The 21,382-nt window shown below is 38.6% G+C and overlaps 1 protein-coding gene across 4 annotated transcripts in view; it reads right to left on the bottom strand.

Annotated features, from left to right (window-relative positions):
* Window positions 1-21,382, bottom strand: part of PBX3 (PBX homeobox 3) — a 210,938-nt gene that overhangs the window by 13,359 nt on the left and 176,197 nt on the right. For all 4 annotated transcript variants that reach the window (XM_078061774.1, XM_078061775.1, XM_036112903.2 and 1 more), the window contains one exon: window positions 17,988-18,123. In XM_078061774.1, the coding sequence (XP_077917900.1) occupies window positions 17,988-18,123 (136 nt within the window). The remainder of the gene's footprint in view (window positions 1-17,987; window positions 18,124-21,382) is intronic.

The following is a 21,382-nucleotide window of genomic DNA, read 5'->3' as shown; positions in this document are numbered from 1 at the left end:
AGGGAAAAATGAAACAAGATGAAACCAGAGAGGGAGACAAACCATAAGAAACTCTTAATCTCAGGAAACAAACTGAGAGTTGCTGGAGTGGTGGGGGGTGGGAGGGATGGGGTGGCTGGGTGATGGACATTGGGGAGGGTATGTACTATGGTGAGCGCTGTGAATTGTGTAAGACTGATGAGTCACAGACTTGTACTCCTGAAACAAATAATACATTATATGTTAATAAGAAACAAATAAAAAAAAATTTTAAAAAATGGGGCTTATTCAGGCAACCACTTCTATGTGTCACCATGACCTTTTGGAGCTAGACAAAAATGAATTTGTCAGCTTCAGGAAATCAAAAACATTCTGATTAAAGAAGGAAACCTAAGGCGATACAGTTTCCTTAATATTTAGCATAATCTTTCTGGAGAGTAAGCCAACAAATATGCACAGATCCTTTGAATCAGCATTACTAAGAAGTTACCTTGAGGAAATAGAGATATATGTGCAAAGAGATTCACTACAGTCCTACTTATACTAGAAAAAAAAAGTAGATTTATAATACATCTGTATAATGGGATATGATCATTGATTAAAAATCATGTTGAGGAAGAATATTTATTGACATGGGGAAATATTCACAATATATTATAAAGAGGAGCAAAGGGCATTTTTTTCTTTCATACAGAATGAGATTTTGGGGGTAAAAATATTCATATGTGCGCAAATGCACACACATAACACACACACATATACACAGGAAAGAAGTATTAGGATGCACATACCAGTCAAATGTGATTATCTTTTAGAGTGGATTTATAGGTAATTTCTATGTGTTTTTCTGTATGTTTTCAAATATTATCCAAATTGATTTCAGATAAGCAGGTATTGGGTTTTTTTTTTAATTAGAAAAATGTACTTTACAAAGAAAAAAGGAACCAATCTGCCTCTTAAAAATATCGGTTAGAAGTCATTTAACAATCTCAAAGAGTGTACCAGGCCCTGTGCTGACCCACACAACCATAGGAATCAACAGTCCCATTCCTGTATTCTATCAGGAGAATGAGCTTGGCAGGTCCGAAAATTCTTGAAATAATTAAAATCAGATGCTTTGTAAGTCTCAAGCCATTAAAATTTCCCAGACTGCTTTGAAAACTCCATGTTCAAATTATAAAGCTAAACCATCTACAACGTCTCTACAGTCACTGCAAGCCAGTTTTATTAATTAGTTAGCATTAATTGTATCTTATATTTCACATTCTATCTCTACATTTATCATTTTAACAACAATGTTAAATAAAAGAGAAAAATTATTACGTAAAGACTTAATCTTCAAGAAGCAGAAGTGCAGAACTTTAGAGTCCATCCTTAGTTTTGCTTCCTTGCATAAGGTACATTAGGGAGAGGATCAGCATTTGTTTAGAAAAGAAGCAGCTACACTAAAACATCATTACTGAGATTAGGAAACTGAAAATTTATGAAGCACAAATCTTAGAAAAATTTGCCATTGTGTTTCCCCTGTTTACTTGTGATGCATACTTTATGTACTGTGCCTAATTAAATGCAACAGATTATGAAATGTTGAAATGCCAAGTCGTGTATAATGGAACATGTAGCATACATGGTACACAATTTTACCTCTAATAAATAGTTTTTCCCTAATCAATGTTTTCATCCCCATTATGTGATTCAATTTGAAATGAGGGATGGAAGCCAGATACTGTTCAATTTTTAAAGTTAATGGTGTTAATAAGCTAAATCTCATTCCACTCCTCTCCTTCCCAAGGGTACACATTCAGTCAAGTTTATATAAGGACAGAAAGGCTGGACTCACCGTAGAAAACCATATGTGTGCATTCCCTTGAGAACCCGGAGGGCAGCGGGAGCGAGGGCCTGCCAGCCAGACAGACCTGTGTGTGAATCCCAGCTCTGTGATTTCCTAGCTAGGCTACCTCCGTCCTGCCATCTAAGGTTTTCCTTTCCTGGTCTGCAAGATGGGATAACCACACCTACACCTAAGGGGGCTGTCATGAAAATTAAATGAGAAAATGTGTTAAAATGCTCAGGACTGTGCCTGGGATGTACGAGGCACCCCCCCAAAATGTTACCTTTCCCTTTTCTTAAACAAGCCCCAACAAACCCTCTGCCGGCTTTGCTTGCTTCCTGTAGTCACCAAGGTCAGGGTGCCCTTCTCCCAGGAGCGCTGGATTCTGGGAGAGCCAGTCCATGCCTCCAGTGCTGGGGGGTTGGAGGGGAACTGGCAATAGGGAAGAGGCAGCAGTGAGAGAAGGGAAAAGGGGGTGCCCCCCTGCATAACACAGCAAAATAAACTTCCTACTAGAGGTGGGTAACACCCAGACTGACAGCTACTGTCTGCCACACACCTCTGGGCCAAGGTCACGCACAAAGAGCTGACAGCACTACCTGAGCCTCCTTGTCCCTCCTCACTCCTGTCCCAACATAACCACATGCAAGACAATGCACTGGACCTAGAATTTGTAGGAAACCTGGGTTTGGTTCCTCCTTGTACCTATATTAGTAACAGCAGCCATTATGGAGAGCTCACTGTTAACATGCATTATCTCATTTAGCCCCCTCAAAGACCCAGTTTACAGACTTAAAAACTGAGGTAAGAAAGTTTATGTAACTTGCCTGAGGTCACCCAATCTTTCTTGTCCTTTTTCCACTATGCTTTATCTACTAAGACCTGTCTTTTCTTAGTACTCTGCAGAAATTGTTCACGCAATTTTATTTCTTTTCCATTGTATTAAGTGGCTAAGGCTATAAGAGTAATATTGTGCTTTGTGAGTGCAAAGTATTCTGGCTCCTTTAGGGTTAAAATGTGGGCTAGCCCACAAATCTGAACCATTATTTTTTCTTTTTAGAAAGTAATTTCCAAATTCCTAACAACTGACTTGAAAACCAACTTTTGAAACACAACCCACTTCTAATGGGAGAAGTGGACAAACAGAAATTCAGTTTCCATAGTATTTGAAATAATTTAAAACATAGTCACTTGTCAAGTACTGTATTTTTTTTTTCTTATTTGAAGCTGTGAAAAATTTTATTGCCATAATGTACTGACACCCTTACAGTTTGGCTTTGCCCTTTCTACTCTATGCATGATAGACTGATAACTGCTCATGACATTCACAAAGAGGCTCATCTGCAAAAGTATATAAAACGTCAGCCTCGCGGCCACAGTACACAGAAAACAGATAACACCGTTCATCTCCGTAAAACACGTGATTCGGGGTGGTTCTAAATTACCACAGATGATGTTTTCAGCTAAAGATTTTCTTCTTTGAAATTACTTCTCTCTCATTAAAAAAAAAAGTGTTAGGTGTGCAGCTGAATAGATTCCATGGAAAGACTGGCAGATTTTTTTTTTTTAAGATTTTATTTATTTATTTGACAGAGAGAGAAACAGCGAGAGAAGGAACACAAGCAGGGGGAGTGGGACAGGGAGAAGCAGGCTCCCCGTCAAGCAGGGAGCCCGATGCGGGGCTCGATCCCAGGACCCTGGGATCATGACCTGAGCCGAAGGCAGACGCTTAACGACTGAGCCACCCAGGCGCCCCAGCCCGGCAGATTTTGAAACACTGACATCATAACCGTGGAGTACCTCCCACCAGCTGCACGGAAAGGCGGAGCCATCTCCCAGGCAACACATCATTGGCATCCCCAAATTAAGACTCAAGAACACTTTTTAAACAACAGTGAACTAGATATTTTGTCCAGATAAGTTTCATGTAACAGAAAACATCAAAATGTATTCAGTGTCCTATGTGAAGAAGCCCTATAGCCAAGCCTTTTATTTCATGGAATCCCTAATTTATTCAACCACCACTCCCGACTAAATACACACCCTAGTTCTCTTTGCTTTTTAAAAATCCAGAAGATTTCACTGAATTTATTTAAAATGGTAATACCTATCCTCAAAAACCTTTCAACATACATAATTATTTCTCACTGAAAATGAATCACATGCATTTTTAGAACAAAGAATACACCAAGGGTAGGTCTATTCAGAGGCTAAGAATTTAGACACAACCCCACTCGCCACTCACCCACAACCACGGCGCCTCTCCGGCTCTCTCCGTTACGGAGCCTGTGAAAAACTAGGGGCTGGAGGCTGCTAGCCCACTAGTTTGCCAAAGGCCGGAGCCTCTTTCCCCCTTCTTCTGGAACCTTGACAAGGCTTTGTAGGCACCACATATCCAGCAGGAAAACTCTGATGAATGGGTGACAAATTAGCATTTATCGAGCACTCATGATACACCAGGCCCTATACTAGACATTCTACATATATGATCTCAGTTAGCCCTCAAACTCTGAAGAGATTATCACCATCCTAATTTTACAGGTTGAAAAAAATCACTTCAGGTTAAATAATTTGCTCAAGGTCACAGTGCAACTTAGTGGTGGAGTGGCCTGAGTGACTTCTCTCCACCTTCCTATACTGAATGTACAGTCAGCTGGAGTTAAAAGTGCCAATTTTTCAAAAAAACTGATATGAAAAGATAGTACCACTTCTCAAATAGAACGTAAGTAACAAAACTTAGTTTTGGTAAAGAATCTGATGTACCTGTAGGGCAATGGTCTAAATATCTAATTTTAGAAACTCAAGAAGAAGAAAAGGTGGGGCGCCTGGGTGGCTCAGTCGTTAAGCGTCTGCCTTCGGCTCAGGTCATGATCCCAGGGTCCTGGGATCGAGGCCCGTATCGGGCTCTCTGCTCCGCGAGAAGCCTGCTTCTCCTTCTCTCACTCCCCCTGCTTGTGTTCCCTCTCTCACATTCTCTCTCTCTGTCAAATAAATAAAATAAAATCTTTAAAAAATAAAAATATAAAAAAAATAAAAATAAATAAAAAAGAAGAAGAAAAGGAAATAAATTACATTACTCCAAAACTTCTCTCCCTTGATCTTTGATCCAGTCACCTGACAAGATCCCAGTGGGGGTGACCCAATTAGGTCTTTTACCCCCTTCTACTCCTGAGCCCCATCACAGACCCTTTGAATTAGAACTTTCAGGAACAGGTCCCAGGAATCTGTATTCCAACAAACTCTCCTGATCATTCTTCTTATGTGTGCTAAAGTTTTAGAAGCAAGCACCATTCTATGTCCTTACTGATTGCATGTATGTGTGTGTGTATGGGGGGGGGAGGTGTTCAATGTGCAAAAATCTACAGTGATTGTGGATTTATCTGTTTTTCTTGAAATTTTGTAAGTTTTGCTTTATGTTTTTTGAGCTACTGCTCAAATTGGTACATACAAATACAGAGCTGCTGTGTCATTATTATTTAGTGCCTCTCTTCATCTCTAGTAAAACTTTTTGCCTTGATGTATTCTTTATCTGATATTAACAAAGAAACACCAATCTTCTTTTGGTTATTGTTTACATGTTATATTTTTTCCCATTCTGTTATTTTCATTCTATGTCCTTATGTTTTAGATGTGTCTCTTAAAGAACCCATAATTAGGTTTCATATTTATGTCTTACCTGATAATATTTGCCTATTAGAGTAGTCAATACATTTATACTTAATGGAATTACTGGTATATTTGGGTATAAACCTACCATTTTACTAAGTGCTTCCTATTTGTCCCACTTACAATGCTTTCCCTTCCCCCTTTCTTGCCTTCTTTTAGACTGCTTATTTTAAAAAATTATTCCTTCTTTTTAAACAATTTTTTCCTTCTTTATTAGTTTGGAAGTTATGTATTCTTTTAGCATTCCTTAGTGACTACCCTAGAGATTACACATTCATGACTATCAAAGTCTAACTGTTACTTTTACATTAACTGGTATTTTTATTACCTTTTGCAGCAAACACAAGAGTATTAGAACACTTACCCTCCCCTCATAACTTATGAGGCATTATTGTTGTATATTTTAATTCTATACATATTATAAACCAATAGGACATTATTATTATTATTTTAAACAATCAATATTCATTTATATTCACACACACATTTACCCTTTGCTTTCCACCCTTCCTGCATCTCCCACCCTCTACTTGGTATCTTTTTCACTTCTGCATGAAGACTATTTTTTATACTTCCTTTTGTGAGAAAATGATACAAATTCTCTCAATTTTTTACTTTATTTCAACCCCACTATCAAAGGGTGCTTTTGGCAGATACAGAATTATAGGTTGACATTTAATTTAGTTCATCTCTTAAAGATATCATTCTACTTGGTTATTTTGGTTTTATTCTCTTAAGAAATCAGTTGTTAGTCTAATTGCTGTTTCTTTGAAGGCAATCTTATTTTCCCCTCTGGCTGCTTTTGTTTCAACCTCGTTCAGTGTGGATTCCTATATACTCATTCTGTTTGGGGACTGTAGTTTTTCATGAATCTAGGGCTTGGAATCTTCCATCAGTTTTGGAAAGTTATCAGCCTTTACATTTTAAATACTGCTTCTGACCCACTCTTACATTTGTTTCTGCAGCTCCAATTACATTTATGTTAGACTTCTTACTGTATCCTCAATGTCCCTATTTTTCTGATTTTCTATTCTACTGTCTCTCCATTCTTTAGTATGGTTATTTTCTTGTGATCCATCTTCCTGTTCACTAATTTTCCCTTCAACTATGTCTAATCTGCTTTTAAATCCATACACTGAATTCTTAATTTTGGTTACTATATTTTTGGTTCTAGAATTTCCATTTGAACTTTTTTATGGTTTCCAATCCTCTGATAAAATTCACCATTTTGTCTTTTATTTCCTTATATATATTAAGCAGTTATTTTACAGTCCATATAGGATCCTTTTATTTTTTACACTTCTATGGGTCTGTTTCTATTGTCTGTTGTTTCTGTTGGTTTTAGTACATGTTGCCATGTCTTCTTGTATGTCTGTTTTTCTCTGCTTGTGTGCCCAATGTTGTATTTGCTTTGTTTATAGAAACAGCTTGAAGCCTAGAATGCTGCTAACTTTTTCTACAAAAAATAACTATATTTGCTTTGTCCAGGCACCTACAAGTACTTGCAATCCAATTTCAAGGACTGAGGTATTTGAAGCAGAATTACAGTCTCTGTGAGAGTCTACATACTTCCAATGTACCTTTGCTAGTGAGCAGCCCTAGCAGCCTAAGGCCTCACTCAAGGGAAATAAGGTAGCCTCCCCTGGTAGGTCCTAGACATCTGGACACCAATTCCCTACAAAGTTGTCAAAAGCATTGCTTAACCTCTCAGCCTCTTAGTCACTCTCTCAGAATTGACAAACGACCCAAGGAAAAGTCATTTCCCTTGGCCTTATTTTCTTCTTATCTACAAATTCCCTGGACAACATCATCCATTCCCAGGGCCTCAACTATGAACTTAAATGGATGACTCCCAAGCTACATATTCAACCTTGACTTTTCTCATAGGTTATACTTCCAAATTGAACATTTCCCAACTGAGGTGCTGATGGCAATGCAAACCTGGCATAACTACCACAAACCTTTAATTTTCTCTCTGTCAAACAAGCATTTCCTTATGTGTTTCCTTTATCAGATAAGAGTATCACCATCTTCATTTATCTAGGCTAAAAACCTCAGCCATCTTCTAATACTCTTTCCTCCTCACATTCACATCCAACTGTTTACCCAATTTCCAAATATAAGTTCTGCCTTCAAAATGCTTTTCAAATCCATCCTGTTTTCTACTTTCAGTGGCCTAATTTTAGTCCTCACCACCTCTTTCCGGGAATATACCAATAATCTCTTATGTAGTCACTCTCATTCTAGTGGTTTCCCATTCAAATTGATCTTTTTTTTTTTTTTTTTAAAGATTTTATTTATTTATTTGACAGAGAGAGACACAGCGAGAGAGGGAATACAAGCAGGGGGAGTAGGAGAGGGAGAAGCAGGCTTCCCGCCGAGCAGGGAGCCCGATGTGGGGCTCGATCCCAGGACCTGGAATCATGACCTGAGCCGAAGGCAGACGCTTAACGACTGAGCCACCCAGGCACCCCCCCCCTTCAAATTGATCTTATACACTGGTGCTAGATTTATCTCTCATAAATCTGATCATACCACCCAATCCAGAAACCCTTATCTTCCTTATTTTCCTTCATAGCACTTACTAGTATGACATAATACATAATTATGTTATTATTTATAATTATATCTAATATTTTATGAATATGTACCTCAATTAAGGTATATATTATTCTTCTCTCCTCACTAGACTGTAAGTTCCACAAGGACAGAATCTTTGTTGTAGTCACTGTTAAATATAGCACCATGACCAAAAATCACTAGTTGCATGAATATTGTTGAATAAATTAATTAATGCAAAACAGACATCTAGACTGCTCAACCTCATAAATGCAGGCGTAACTGCAGACATCGAAACATCTACACATCATAATTCCAGACCTTCTCCAATCAGGGTCAAACTTGACTTACTACTTAAATCATTTCTTCAACAGTCACTGAGTGTCAAGGTGCTAGACACTGTGTTAGGCATTAAGATTACAGTGCTGAATAAGACTGCAGTCCTGATCAACATGGAATTCACCATCTATCAGGGGAACAGCATTAAACAATTAATTATTTAGTGCTCACTTCAGCAGCACATATACTAAAATTGGAACAATTCACTATTTGGGGCATCTGGCTGGTTCAGTTGGTGGAGCATGTGACTCTTGATCTCAAGGGTCATGAGTTCGAGACCCACGTAGGGTGTAGAGTTCACTTTATTTTTTTTTTTTAAGATTTTATTTATTTATTTGAGACAGAGACAGAGAGAGCACAAGCAGGGGGAGGGGCGGAGGGAGAGGGACAAGCAGACTCCCCGCTGAGCATAGAGCCCATCACAGGGCTCAATTCCAGGACCCAAAATCATAACCTGAGCCCAAAGTCAGATGCTTAACCAACTGAGCCACCCAGGTGCCCCTAGAGTTCACTTTAAAAACAAAACAAAACAATTCATTATTTAGTTATAATTGTGATAAGTGCTATCAAGGAAAATTATAAGAAGCTATGAGAACACATAATGGAGGATATGAACTGGGAGTACAAGGAAAGCTTTCTTGAAGAACTGACAGTTGAAGTGAGCTTTGAAAGAGTAGTAATTAATAAAATGTTTATACATTTTTGTGGGGGGTGGTTAGGGTTAGACCATTCCAGGCAGGAGAAACAGCATAAACAGCATAATAATAATAATTATTATATCTTCTCCTTACTCTGAGATAGGCACTCTGCTAGGTACTTTACATATATTATCTTACTGAAACTCCTATAACCTGATGAAGTACATGCTGTTTTTATCCAAATTAAACCTATGAGGAAATGAGGCACAGTGAGGTTGAATGACTTGCCCAGAGGTCACAGAACTAATATGTTGGGAACCTTCCTAATGCTCTCAGTATAAAGTAAACCCATCCTTCTACCACAGTCCAAATGGCACCCACATGGCCCTGTGTACTCCCCCAGATAACTTTTGTATCCTGTCAGTAACACGTTTGTCTGTCTCCCCCAAGAAATCTAACATTTCTCAGGGAGAAGAACCTTAACTAATTCACCTTTGTTTTCCACACTGCCAAGCACAGTGCTTATAGTAGGCCCATTGAATGCATCAGGACCTGTTGAATGCATTAGGAAAATAGCCCCAACACCCAGACAAATACTTTTGGCTGGATCAAATTAATTTATTCACATTGTAGCTTCTACTCTCAAAATCCATATTCATTTTAGAAAAGTAATATGCTTTCTGCATGGCTAACAGAAAAATCAGGAAAGGAGAAAACAAGCCAAAACACAAAGACAAAGGAAGCCCAAGAGCATCTCTGGAGAATGCCAGATTTCCTGGGTAGGACTATCACAGAGTCAACATGAGTGAGGAGCCAGCAGGCTTGAACTTGGAGTCTCTTCTAATCTGTTGCCTTTGTTCTTCAGGCTACACTGTGTATCTTCTGTTCACTCCTCCCTACCTACTCTCTACACCACTCTGGGCCCCAAGAGGCTTCTAGCCAAAGGAAGTCACTGGTGGAAGATGAGGAAAGGGAAGGAAAGTAACATCAGAGTAATCGTTCCCCTGACTCCCTCAGCGTAAAACTGCTTTTACTTAAGGTTTCAGTTACTATCCTTCCAAATACAGCTTCTATGTCTTGGGTGGGTTCTGGTAATCCTTCATCTCTTCAGGGCAAGGGGTAGTAATAGAACCGAGCATACTAGTATTGCCCTTTGTGGTTTCCCTACACTCTGCCCACACTTCTGTAAATAGTCACTTTGTTAAACTCTCCTCGAATTACTCTAATTTGAGTGTGCCATCTGTTTTCTTCTGGGACCCTGACTGATATATTGGCCTACTGGTCTGACATGCCTCAGAGAAGCAAGGCAATGGAAAGGTGAGAGATGCAATGATGAGGGACAGGCATGAGGAGAGACTGCTGGGAATACTCAAAGGGAAGAAATAGGCAAAAGAAGGTGAAGGGGACAAAAACTGGAGGGACCATGATTCTGATCATGGCTTCTTCTAGGTATAGGAAAACTCAAAAACCACTACATCAAAGCTGGAAATAGTCTCTCTAGCCTTAGTTTGGGCATTATAATCAAACTAGTGTTAAGAGGTTTTTCTCAAAAAATGTCAATTTAAAAGAAATAAAATACCTGACACCACTGGAGCCAACTTGAGGTACCCTGCTAATCATGGTACTGACTGTTTGTAGAGAAGACAGAAACAACAAATCAGAGGCTTCTGTTTTCTTTAAATCTTGCAGATATCTGCCTTATCTGTACTCAATGTTACAGCAGCCTCAAAGCTCCCATCTCTTTACAACCTGCTCCTTTGTTCTTTGCACACTGTTTAATGATGTCTATCTCCACTAGGACCCACAAGCAGAGCCTTTATAGAACACAGGGTCTGTAGCCTTCTTTTAAGACAAGTGAAAGAACCACTGTAACAAAATAGCTGCCACTTTCCTTCACCTTGTCTCCAGTTCACCAACTGCATATTTACAGGAGAAATCCACTCCTGCCTTCTCTCTCCTGCCAAAGCAACTGAACAGGTCCTTTATGGATAGCTGAAAAAGATACTGTAATTTGATAGTCATCCTTTTTTTCCTGCTCTAATTATTATTTTAACGGGCTTCTTCTTATTTTAATAGATTTTTTTTAATAAGGAAATCTTACTTACAAATTTTAATTAGCTTACTGAATATTCACTGCTTTGGAATAAGTAGTTTAATGAGGAAGGAGACCTCAGGCTACTAACTACCCTGGAGTGTCTAAAGTAGCTTAGGGGGAAATGATGCAGCCCTCGTGATAGAAGCCCAGGCCTGGGCCTCACAAACCAGGACTCTGCAGCTGGGGCTCCAGGGATAGAGGAATCACACTGCCTCTTGCAGGGAAGAAAAAAAAAAGTAAAAATCCAGTTTCTTGCTTTTTATCAAGAACCTGTGTGTAAGAAGAACCTCCAGCTCTCCCACTTGTAAAGACTTGTGACTCTTTGTCAAATCACTTAACCTCTCTGAACATCAGTCTCCTCATCTATAAGGGTTAGATAATAATTTTTTCCACACTAGACTGTTACAAAAGTGGGTCTTGTGCACCGCTTTAAAAGCTCTAAAATACGTTAGTTGAATGAATGAATGAATGAATCTTAATGTTGCCAATTAACCTCTCTACTATTTCAGGTTCTCATCCGTTAAAAAAAAAAAAATCAATCCTTTCTTTACAGTACATTTCAATTACAGTAGCAATGAAGAATAAGTGAACATTTTTCATTCTAAAAACACCTAGCAGAGAAAGTAGGGGCCAGAGTTCTTTAAACTCAAAATTGGAATCAGGAGAACAATGGAGTTTTGTGTGACTTGCTAATTTGAATAATCAATGCAAGTTAGCTCTATTTCAAAAAGTAAAAGCATATTAATATCTGCTTCACTAATTAAGAATATGTGACAATTTAAGTATGATTCTCAATGCTTATGACATTTGAAATAATTTCTTTTGTTAATTTTCAGGGTGTTATGTAAAAAAAGGGGAACTCCACCTTACTCAACCAAACCAAGTCTTAAGAAATTAGAGATCTCAAATTCTAAGTTCAACCTGCAAGTTTATGTTAAGGACACTTATATTTATAATATATTAGCATAAATTAATGTAGGACTAACATAAACTGTAAATTTTTCATTTACCAGTGCCTATTTATATAATATATAGTGAATTTAAAAAACTATAATAATATAATAATATATATTAACTTCATATGTAAAACCAAACTCCTGATCTCCCTTCCCCCTGAAAAACCTGCTCCTCCCAAATCCTTCCCCATCATACTTAATGAAAACTGCATCTTTCTGCTGCTCAAGCTAAAAATGTTCGAGTCCTCCTTGACTTTCTTTCTCTTACATCCTACATTTCATCTATCAGTAAACCCTCTTGGCTGTACCTTCACAATTATCTGGAATCCAGCCACTTCTCATCATCTCTACTACAAACATCTTGGCCCAAGTCACCGGCACCTTCTGCCTGGATTATTGCAGACACCCTAACTGGTGGCTGCTTCTCCTTGCCTCCTTCACTCTATTGTCCATATACTTGTCATGGTGATCCTGCTAAACTTTAAGTGAGATCATGCCACTCCCCAGCTTCCACTTCACTCGGAGGAAACGTCCGCCATTACCGTGGTGTCCAAGGCCCCTGCACCATTTGGATCTCAGGATCTCTCTGACTTCATCTCCTCCTACTTCTCCCATTTGCTCAGGCAACTTTCACCTTAGGCCCTTTGCACTTATTGTTCCTCTGCCTGGAATGTTCTTCATCTATTAGCCACATGGCTTGTTCATTCTCTCCTTCAATCTTTACCAAAAGATATTTTCTCAAGGGAGGCTTTCTTTACCACTATTAAAAATTGCACACTTCACTCCCTGTTCTCCTTCCCTCCTTTATTTTTCTCCATAACACCTATCACTTTATTCTAATTTATCATCTCATTTACTTATTTTATCTGTTTGTACTCTCCCAGGAAAATGTAAGCTCCATGAGGGCAGGCTTGGTGTTGTGTAAGTAGTAAACTTTCTAGTCAAGTGAAATATATATATGCCAAAAAAGAGGAACACAGTAGAGAGCATGATGAATTTTCCAAAAAGTGAAGATACCCATGAAACCATCACTGAGATCAAGAAACATCAGGGGTGTCTGGGTGGCTCAGTCAGTTAAGCGTTTGACTCTTGGTTTCAGCTCAGGTGGTGATCTCACGGTGGTGAGATCAAGCCCCACAAGTTTCTTTCTCTCTCTCCCTCTGCCCACTCCCCTCCCCCAACCTCGTGTGTGTGTGTGTGTGTGTGTGTGTGTGTGTGCACGCGCGCACGTGCGTTCTCTCTCCCTCTCTAAAATAAATATAAAAAAAGAAAGAAAGAAAGAAAGAAATATCTCCTTTCCAATCACTATTCTCCCAAGGGTAATCACTTTTATCCTGACTTTTAACACTAAGATCAATTTTGCCTGTTTTTGAACTTTTTTTTTAAAGTAGTCTCCAGGGTGCCTGGTGGCTCAGTCATGATCCCAGGGCCCTGGGATGGAGCCCGGAGTCAGGCTCCCTGCTCAGCTGGGGGTCTGTTTCTCCCTCTCCCCCTGCCCCTTTCCCACTCCCCTGCTTGTGCTCTCTTTCTCTCTAAGATAAATTTAAAAATAAATAAATATATAAAGTAGGCTCCATGCCCAACATGGGGCTTGAACACATGACCCTGAGATCAGGAGTCTCATCCTCTGCAATTTGCATTTTTCACTCATTACTATGTTTCTGAGATTCATTCAAATTGGGTGTATGTTGGGCGCCTGGGTGGCTCAGTTGGTTAAGCAACTGCCTTCGGCTCAGGTCATGATCCTGGAGTCCCGGGATCGAGTCCCACATCGGGCTCCCTGCTCAGCGGGCAGTCTGCTTCTCCCTCTGACCCTCTTCCCTCTCGTGCTCTCTGTCTCTCATTCTCTCTCTCTCAAATAAATAAATAAAATCTTTAAAAAAAACAACAACAACAAATTGGGGGTATGTAGTTGTAGATCATCCCTTTTCATGGCTATATAGTAACCTGTAATGGGATTATACCACAACGGATTTATCCATTTCCCCAATCAATGGACAACTATCTTACTTCAAGTTTTTTACCATTTCGAACAATGTTACAATGAATGCTTTTACCCATGTCTCCTGATATACATACACAAGAAGTTTTCTAGAGCAATTTCACTTAGAGGTAAAATTATGGATTTAATGGTATAGGTATATTCAAATTTATAAGATAATGCCAAAAGTTTTCCAAGTAGCTATACCCATTTACATTCCTACCAAGAATATTTAAGAGTTCCTGCTACTGTATATTCTTGCCAACAATGTGTGGGCTTGGAATGGTCAAATTTAGGATTTTCTGCCACAACCCGGGATATGTAAAATATTATTTCATTGCGGTTCTTGAATCACATTTTCCTGATTATTAATAAGGATCTTCTCATATAATTGAATATATTATTCTGTGAGGTCCTTATTTGTGTCTTTTGTTTATTTTTCAAATATGTTCTTTTTTTCTTATTAATTTATAGGAATTCCTTCTGTATTTTGGATTTTCATCTTGCTTATACACTTACAAATCCCTTCTTGCAGCCTGTGGGCTGTCTTCACATTTTAAAAAAGGTTTTATTGGAAATGATTTCAAACTTGCAAAAATAAAAACAGTACAAAGAACATCTGTGTATGCCTTCCACTCATATTCACCTGTTATTAAACATTCTGCCCCATTTGTTTTATCATCTGTGTGTACTCATGCATGCACACTCTCCCTCTGTGTTTATACATGTTTGTGTGTATGTGTTTATATATATACATGCACACATAAATAAACACACAGACACGCACACTTTTTTCCTGAACCATATGAGAGCAAATTATATACGTCATGGCCCTTTATCCCTACGTAAGTCAATGTGTATTCCCTAAGACCAGAAATATTCTCTTATAGAACTGTAGTACAATTACAAATTATAATTGACTTAGATAAACTTAACCCAATATCCTTTACGGCATTTTTTTCCCCTTCAGTACAAGATTCAGTCTAGGGTCAGGTATTGCATTTACCTGTCACGTCTCTATCCTCTTTTAGTGTGAAACATTTCCATGGCCTTTCTCTGACATTTTTCAAGAATACCGCTCCCATCCTCCTTTTTTCCCTAACAGAACACTCCTCATTTTGTTTGTCTGATGTTTTCTAGTGATTAGATTCAGGTTACTTTCTTGGATGAAACACTACACACAATGTCGACCTGTCCCTCTTTGGTGATGTTGCTTCTAATCACCTGATCAGGGTTTTGTTCCATTTCTCCACTCTATAATCGCTTTTTTTTTTTAACCCTTGCAACTAACAAAGGGCCTATGGAGAGCCGCTTTAAGACCATCTTCTTCATCAAAATTTCTCCCTAGGTTTAATATCTACTGATGATTCCTGCCTGATCCAGTCTTTACCAAAATAGTTACATAATGCTGATGTTTCAGTCTTTATTAAGTACTTTGATAAACATCTTACCACTAAATTTATCAATCTTTTCCTTTGTTGTTTATACTTTTTATGGTCTTCTTAAGAAATTTTTTCCTACCCTCAAAGTACTAAAGATATTTCCTTACATTTTCTTTTGAAAGTTCCTTACTTATTCTTAATTATTATTTTAAGCAGTATTTTAAGCAATAAAGAATAAATCAGTTTCATATACCCTAAATCTAGTAAAAATTGTGTTGCTACAATTGCCTGTTTTCACTGGATTTCAATTTTTTTAAGTTAGTTTTGTATATGAATGATTCCTAGATTCTAAATTTAATTTATTTTAGTATGATGTATATTTTAAACAATGCTTTTTTCTCTTTAGAAAGTAGTTAACCTGTCAGGTCTGGCACATTCTCTGGTTTCATTTCTAAACAACTTAAATAACAGGGCACTAATTTATAAGGCTAGCAATTGATGTCTAATACTTAAAATGATAACATCATTGTTCCCACTTCAGAGATGTGTAGGAGGGGAATTGTTGAGGGGAAATTAACTTCTTTAGGCAGGAAAAGGGTAAGAGGGGAGGAAATTGTCACAATTTAATGCTTAAACAGATCCCTGAAATTCTGCATTTGAAAGGCTGAACTGGGAGAAAAAAGGTCAGCAAGTCTGCTTTGTAGACAGACTAATCTTAGTCTCTATTATTTCCATGTCTGAAGCAATTACCAAAAAAAATTTTTTTTAACCTAACAAAGCTGTTTGTCTATCAGAAAATAAGTGAAATGAATATAGTAATGTACTTAAAAAACTAAGTAATGTGTTCCTAGCCTATTTTAGAAGTAGAGCAAAACCTCCCTGGTTTGGAGCAGTCAGAAGGAAACTTTTCTCCCACTTATTACACAGCATGTGTTAGGCAAGTCCTACATTAGACACAAAATGCTAGTACTACACTAATGAAAAGCCAGGATCGTATCACTTTCAAAAAATGTATATAATCTGTGTTATTCTCCAATGGTAACTATGTTAAGGAAGTAAAAAAGAAGCAGAGGCATGAAAACACCTTAATTGAAATTGGACCTGCAAACATTTGAATTCTAAAGTCAGAGAGCTGTTGGGAGAGCCTGAAAATGGGGCTCGGCATCATCAACTGGCGTTTAGCATGAGCCCAATCCTTTCACTAATGTTCAGGGGAAATGCACACACCAGAAAAACACCCACTTAATTTCATCTTCCCTATATGACCCAGCACATTATACTGTTCCTTAATAGTTTAAGTGGCAGCGAGTACTATATAACCCAGACAGGAATGTTTTATATACATCTTCTCAAGTTGGTAACTCAAATCAACTACATTCCATTTCAAACTGGGCAAGAGGAATCAAGATAAGCCACTATTTCGTAAGAGAATGACACTAACTCTTAAATGATAGCTTAATTATAAACCGAAGATTGTTCTAGAGGTTCTATGGAAAGTAATGCCAAAACAGAAGCTAGAAATCATCTCAAACCCAAACTCTAATCCCTTAAAGAACAATGACTTAAAATATTGATATAAAACTTTCAGTGGAATCTGAAGGGGATCTTTAATATCTTGGACTTCAGATGTACAGCAGCAGTATTTATTTAGAAACTACTTTAAAATTTTTGTGACCCATGACCAAAAGGGAACATTGAAATTTCTGCCAAGGGTCAGCTTTTCCTTAAGTTCCACTGCAATAGCTGGTTGGCAATTACCACATTTGCGTGCTATAAAGAAAAGCTATCTCGATGTCAATCTATAAACAACAGTATCAGTATTTAAATAAAATTATATTTTAGAGCTAATGCCAGTAAAATATACTTATTTTATAAGGAGGTACAGTTGTTCATTTGTTTGTCTCCAATCCTCAATCTAAATACCCATCTATCTGCCTAAAACTAAATGTATTTTTGTTAGAAGATGATGACAGCTAATTTCAGGGTCACAATTTATTACAAATAAATGTTAAAAAAACAACAACAACCCAAAAAACAGTGACAGGTATAAACTTAATTCTTCTGTTTAATGAATAACAAGGAAGCAAAGAAATCCTATGACCCAAATATCATAGCATGGTTACCAAGAAAAGACTTAGTGAATTCCTCAAAGCTTTCACCGAAGAGTTATATTAAATTTCCTTTCGGCAACAAATAAATTGGTTTCTCACTGGTAGAAGCTTAGGTCAGTCATCTAAATCAGGGAAAGCAGGACTACATGCCATTTACTGAAGAGTCACTTAAGAATAAACCATGTCTCTCCCCATGGCATGTTTATGTCCTCTCTATAGAAGATTTACACTGGGGTGGTGGCTGATTATCTTGATTCCTTGCCACTTAGGATTTAAAAAAAAAATCACCTAAGCTTTAAAAGCTTGTATAAAAATGTGGGAATATCTATATTTTCTTTTTATCTTCTTTGATGATGGAACACATGGATCTGAAATTTGGTGATACCCTAAGGAAAGAATAGGGTTCCTATATCAACAGGGAAACAAGACAGACCCACGGTGTCCTCTCACCTGTGACACTGTGATGCTGCATTTCTTGGCCAGCTCCTCTTTGGCTTCTTCACTGGGGTAGGGGTTACTGAGGTGTGAGTAAAAATATTCATTCAAGATTTCTGTGGCCTGTTTACTGAAGTTACGCCTTTTTCGTCTATGACAAGAATCAAGAGAGAATTATAGTTATAATCAGCCTTAACCGAAGAGGGATATACTGATTAGAATTACACGAAAAAAATAGATTTCTATTTTTAAACATTCTTAGGGTCTGATTTATCACAATATTGCAGTTATGCTCTTGGCATCCTCCAAAGCACTTCCCAAATCATTTTAAGATGGAGGATCACTAAAAATACAAGAATGTGAAGCACAATTAACTTGATTCTTTAATTTATTCAACAAGGATCTACTGTTATAGGTACTCAATGAAGATCCAGTGGGAACAAAAGAGGTAAGGTCTATCTGAGAGTTTACAGGAGATTGGAGGGTTAAGGGAGAGAGCGGAAAGTTAGGGGGAAGAAAGCCATTAGACATGTATCACGGAAATAAATACAAATCATGGTGACCACATCAAGTGTCATGAAGGAAAAGTATAAGGTATAAGAAGGAAATTGACATAGATTACAGAGTCAGGAAAGGTTTCCTTAAAGGAGTGACACTGAATCTGAGACCTGGAGAATGTGTAGGCATTAGTCAGACAAAGAGTAGAATGGGAAGAGGAATGAGCAGAGAAAGTGGTCTTGAAACAGAAACGAACTTGGAAAGTCCAAAGGGGTAGAGGAGACTGGAACACAGTAAAAATCAGGGAATGTGTGAGTTGAGTATGGAAGGATGGGCAGGTGCCAGATTATATACAGGCTCAGTGGATCCATTAAGAATTTTTGGATTTTAAGTGTAATAGGAAGCTATTAAAGGCTTTAAATTTTAAGTTCCAAAAAGATCATTCTGACTGCTGAGAATAGTTGGAGGAGGGCATGAAAGGAAATGTAGATTTTTTTAAAAAGATTTTATTCATTCATTGTCAGAGAGCGAGCGAGCAAGCAGGCAGAGGGAGAGGGAGAAGCAGACTACCCACTGAGCAGAGAGCCCGACAATGTGGGGATCGATCCCAGGACCCTGAGATCATGACCTGAGCCGAAGGTAGATGCTCAACTGACTGAGCCACCCAGGCGCCCCCGGAAATGTAGATTTTTTTTTTTAAGATTTTTTTTTTTAAAAGATTTTATTTATTTATTTGAGAGAGAGAGAGTGAGAGAGAGAGAGAGCAGAAGAGGGGGGAGCGGGAGAGGGAGAAGCAGACTCCCTGTTGAGCAGGGAGCCTGATGCGGGACTCGATCCCGGGACTCCAGGATCATGACCTGAGCCGAAGGTAGTCGCTTAACCAACTGAGCCACCCAGGCGCCCCTTTTTTTTAAGATTTTATTTATTTATTTGACAGAGAGAGACACAGCGAGAGAGGCAACACAAGCAGGGGGAGTGGGAGAGGGAGAAGCAGGCTTCCCACCCAGCAGGGAGCCCGATGCGGGGCTCGATCCCAGGACCCCGGGATCCTGACCTGAGCCAAAGGCAGACGCTTAACAACTGAGCCACCCAGACGCCCAAATTGAGAGATGATGGTAACCTGGTATAGGGTGAGAGTAATGGAAATAAAAAGATTCAAGATCTGTCTAAAAGGTAAAAACAGTAGGACTTGGTGATGGATTGGATGGGGGCAGTGGGTGAAGAAGAAAGAGAAGGAAGGTAAGGAAAAAATACATTAAGAATTTCTGGATTTTTCTGCTTAAGCAAGTGTCTGGACTAAGGCATGATTTGCTCACAAGGGAAAGAGTAGGGGAGGAAATTTTCTTTGTTTTTACTGGGAAGGGTGTGGCAGAGTCAGAAGACCAAGTATTTATTAACAATTTATTTCAAACAGCAAAAATGTTACTTATATTTGGGTTTTGTTATTACAATTTTAAAGACTTCCAACCTGAAAATTAGCATTTGTCAGACTTCACTTTAAATTAGATCCTCCAATAACCAGAAAATACTTCCCCAAATAATTTTCTTAATACTGTCTTCCAAATAATCTTAATGATCGTCTCACTTGTGATATCCTATACTCAGGGAAGAGTCAGTAGGCAGTTGTAGAATGTGTAGACTCTATGAGATTCTTCTAGTTAAAATGATGTCACTAACATGGCAGGTTAAGTACGTGATCTATGTCTCAACATTAAGGGAGAGTCAGGGGAGGAAGAAATCTAGGTCTGATCAAAACATCTCAGGTTATGAGTCCTGAAATTTCCTAATTTCAATAATTTTTTGGAAGGTTAAACTGTCAGTTGTTTCCTGAAGGATGAAGAAGAGATTCAAGATCTACTTAGGGATTAAAATCAACAGGATGTGATGATGAATTAAATGGGGGAGGTGGTGAGGAAAACCAGGGAGGGAAGGAAAGGGAGAGAAAGACACTGAGAACAGCAGTTGGGATTTTTGCAGCAGTCATGCATTCCTCTGACCTGGGGACACTTTGAAGAGGCACCCTCCGACGAGGAGGTGTGTGGGTGCGTAGGATGGAAAAGGTCTAGAATAGGTATTGAAACTGTCAAGTCTATAGATAATTACCTGGCCCACAGATCATATTTGTTGAGACCATATAATAATGACCTACCCATGAAAATCTAAGTTTCTGGCTTCTTATGAAAACTTGGAAGATCAGTCACACGAGTCCCACATCCTCAGAAGCCAGCCGTAGGCTAAAGCTGAGTGATGGCTATGCCCCCAGATATGCGCCCATCTGTTGTAATCCTCACTGTCCCTCATCCAGCCACTCCACTCAATTTTATTTTATGTAAGCGTGTGAATTCGGGACTCTTAAGTTCTAAAACATGGAGTCCAGAGCGCCCTTCTTAGTTACATGGATGCTGCTCAGTTCCTGAATGGTTGAATAAAGCCAATTAGATCTTTAAAATAATAATAATAAAAATAAAAATAAAACATGGAGTCCAGCAGCAAGACTGAGGCTTGATACAAGAGCATTTCTTTGGGAAATGAAAGGAGGAATGAGCAGGAACATATCTGAGAAAGCAAAGCTAAGTTTAGCTCATTTATCGACTGTGCCTAGGAATGGTTTTAGTAAACACTGAAAAACCTCAGAGAAAAAAATTATGAGCAGAACAGAACACCTGACCCCGGACAGTCTGGCTATGTCCAAACTACTCGAACACTTCTACTAGAAGAGCAGAGGCACGTATGCGAATTCATTCTTAAATGTTTTGCACTGGTACACGCTCCAACTTGTCCAATTACCAGGAAAATGTGAGTGTGGCCATAGGAGAAGCCGAAGTGAGCAAGGAAATCATATATCCTAACGAGCATGTTTGCCTAGAGCAGAAAAACTTCCGCTTCTCAGTGTAGAGGGCTGGCTGAAAGGC

The sequence above is a fragment of the Halichoerus grypus genome, chromosome 14 (assembly GCF_964656455.1).
Source record: "Halichoerus grypus chromosome 14, mHalGry1.hap1.1, whole genome shotgun sequence".
Lineage (NCBI taxonomy): Eukaryota > Metazoa > Chordata > Mammalia > Carnivora > Phocidae > Halichoerus > Halichoerus grypus.
The sequence above is the reverse complement of the archived record's forward strand: the minus strand, read 5'-3'. Positions and strand labels throughout refer to the sequence as shown.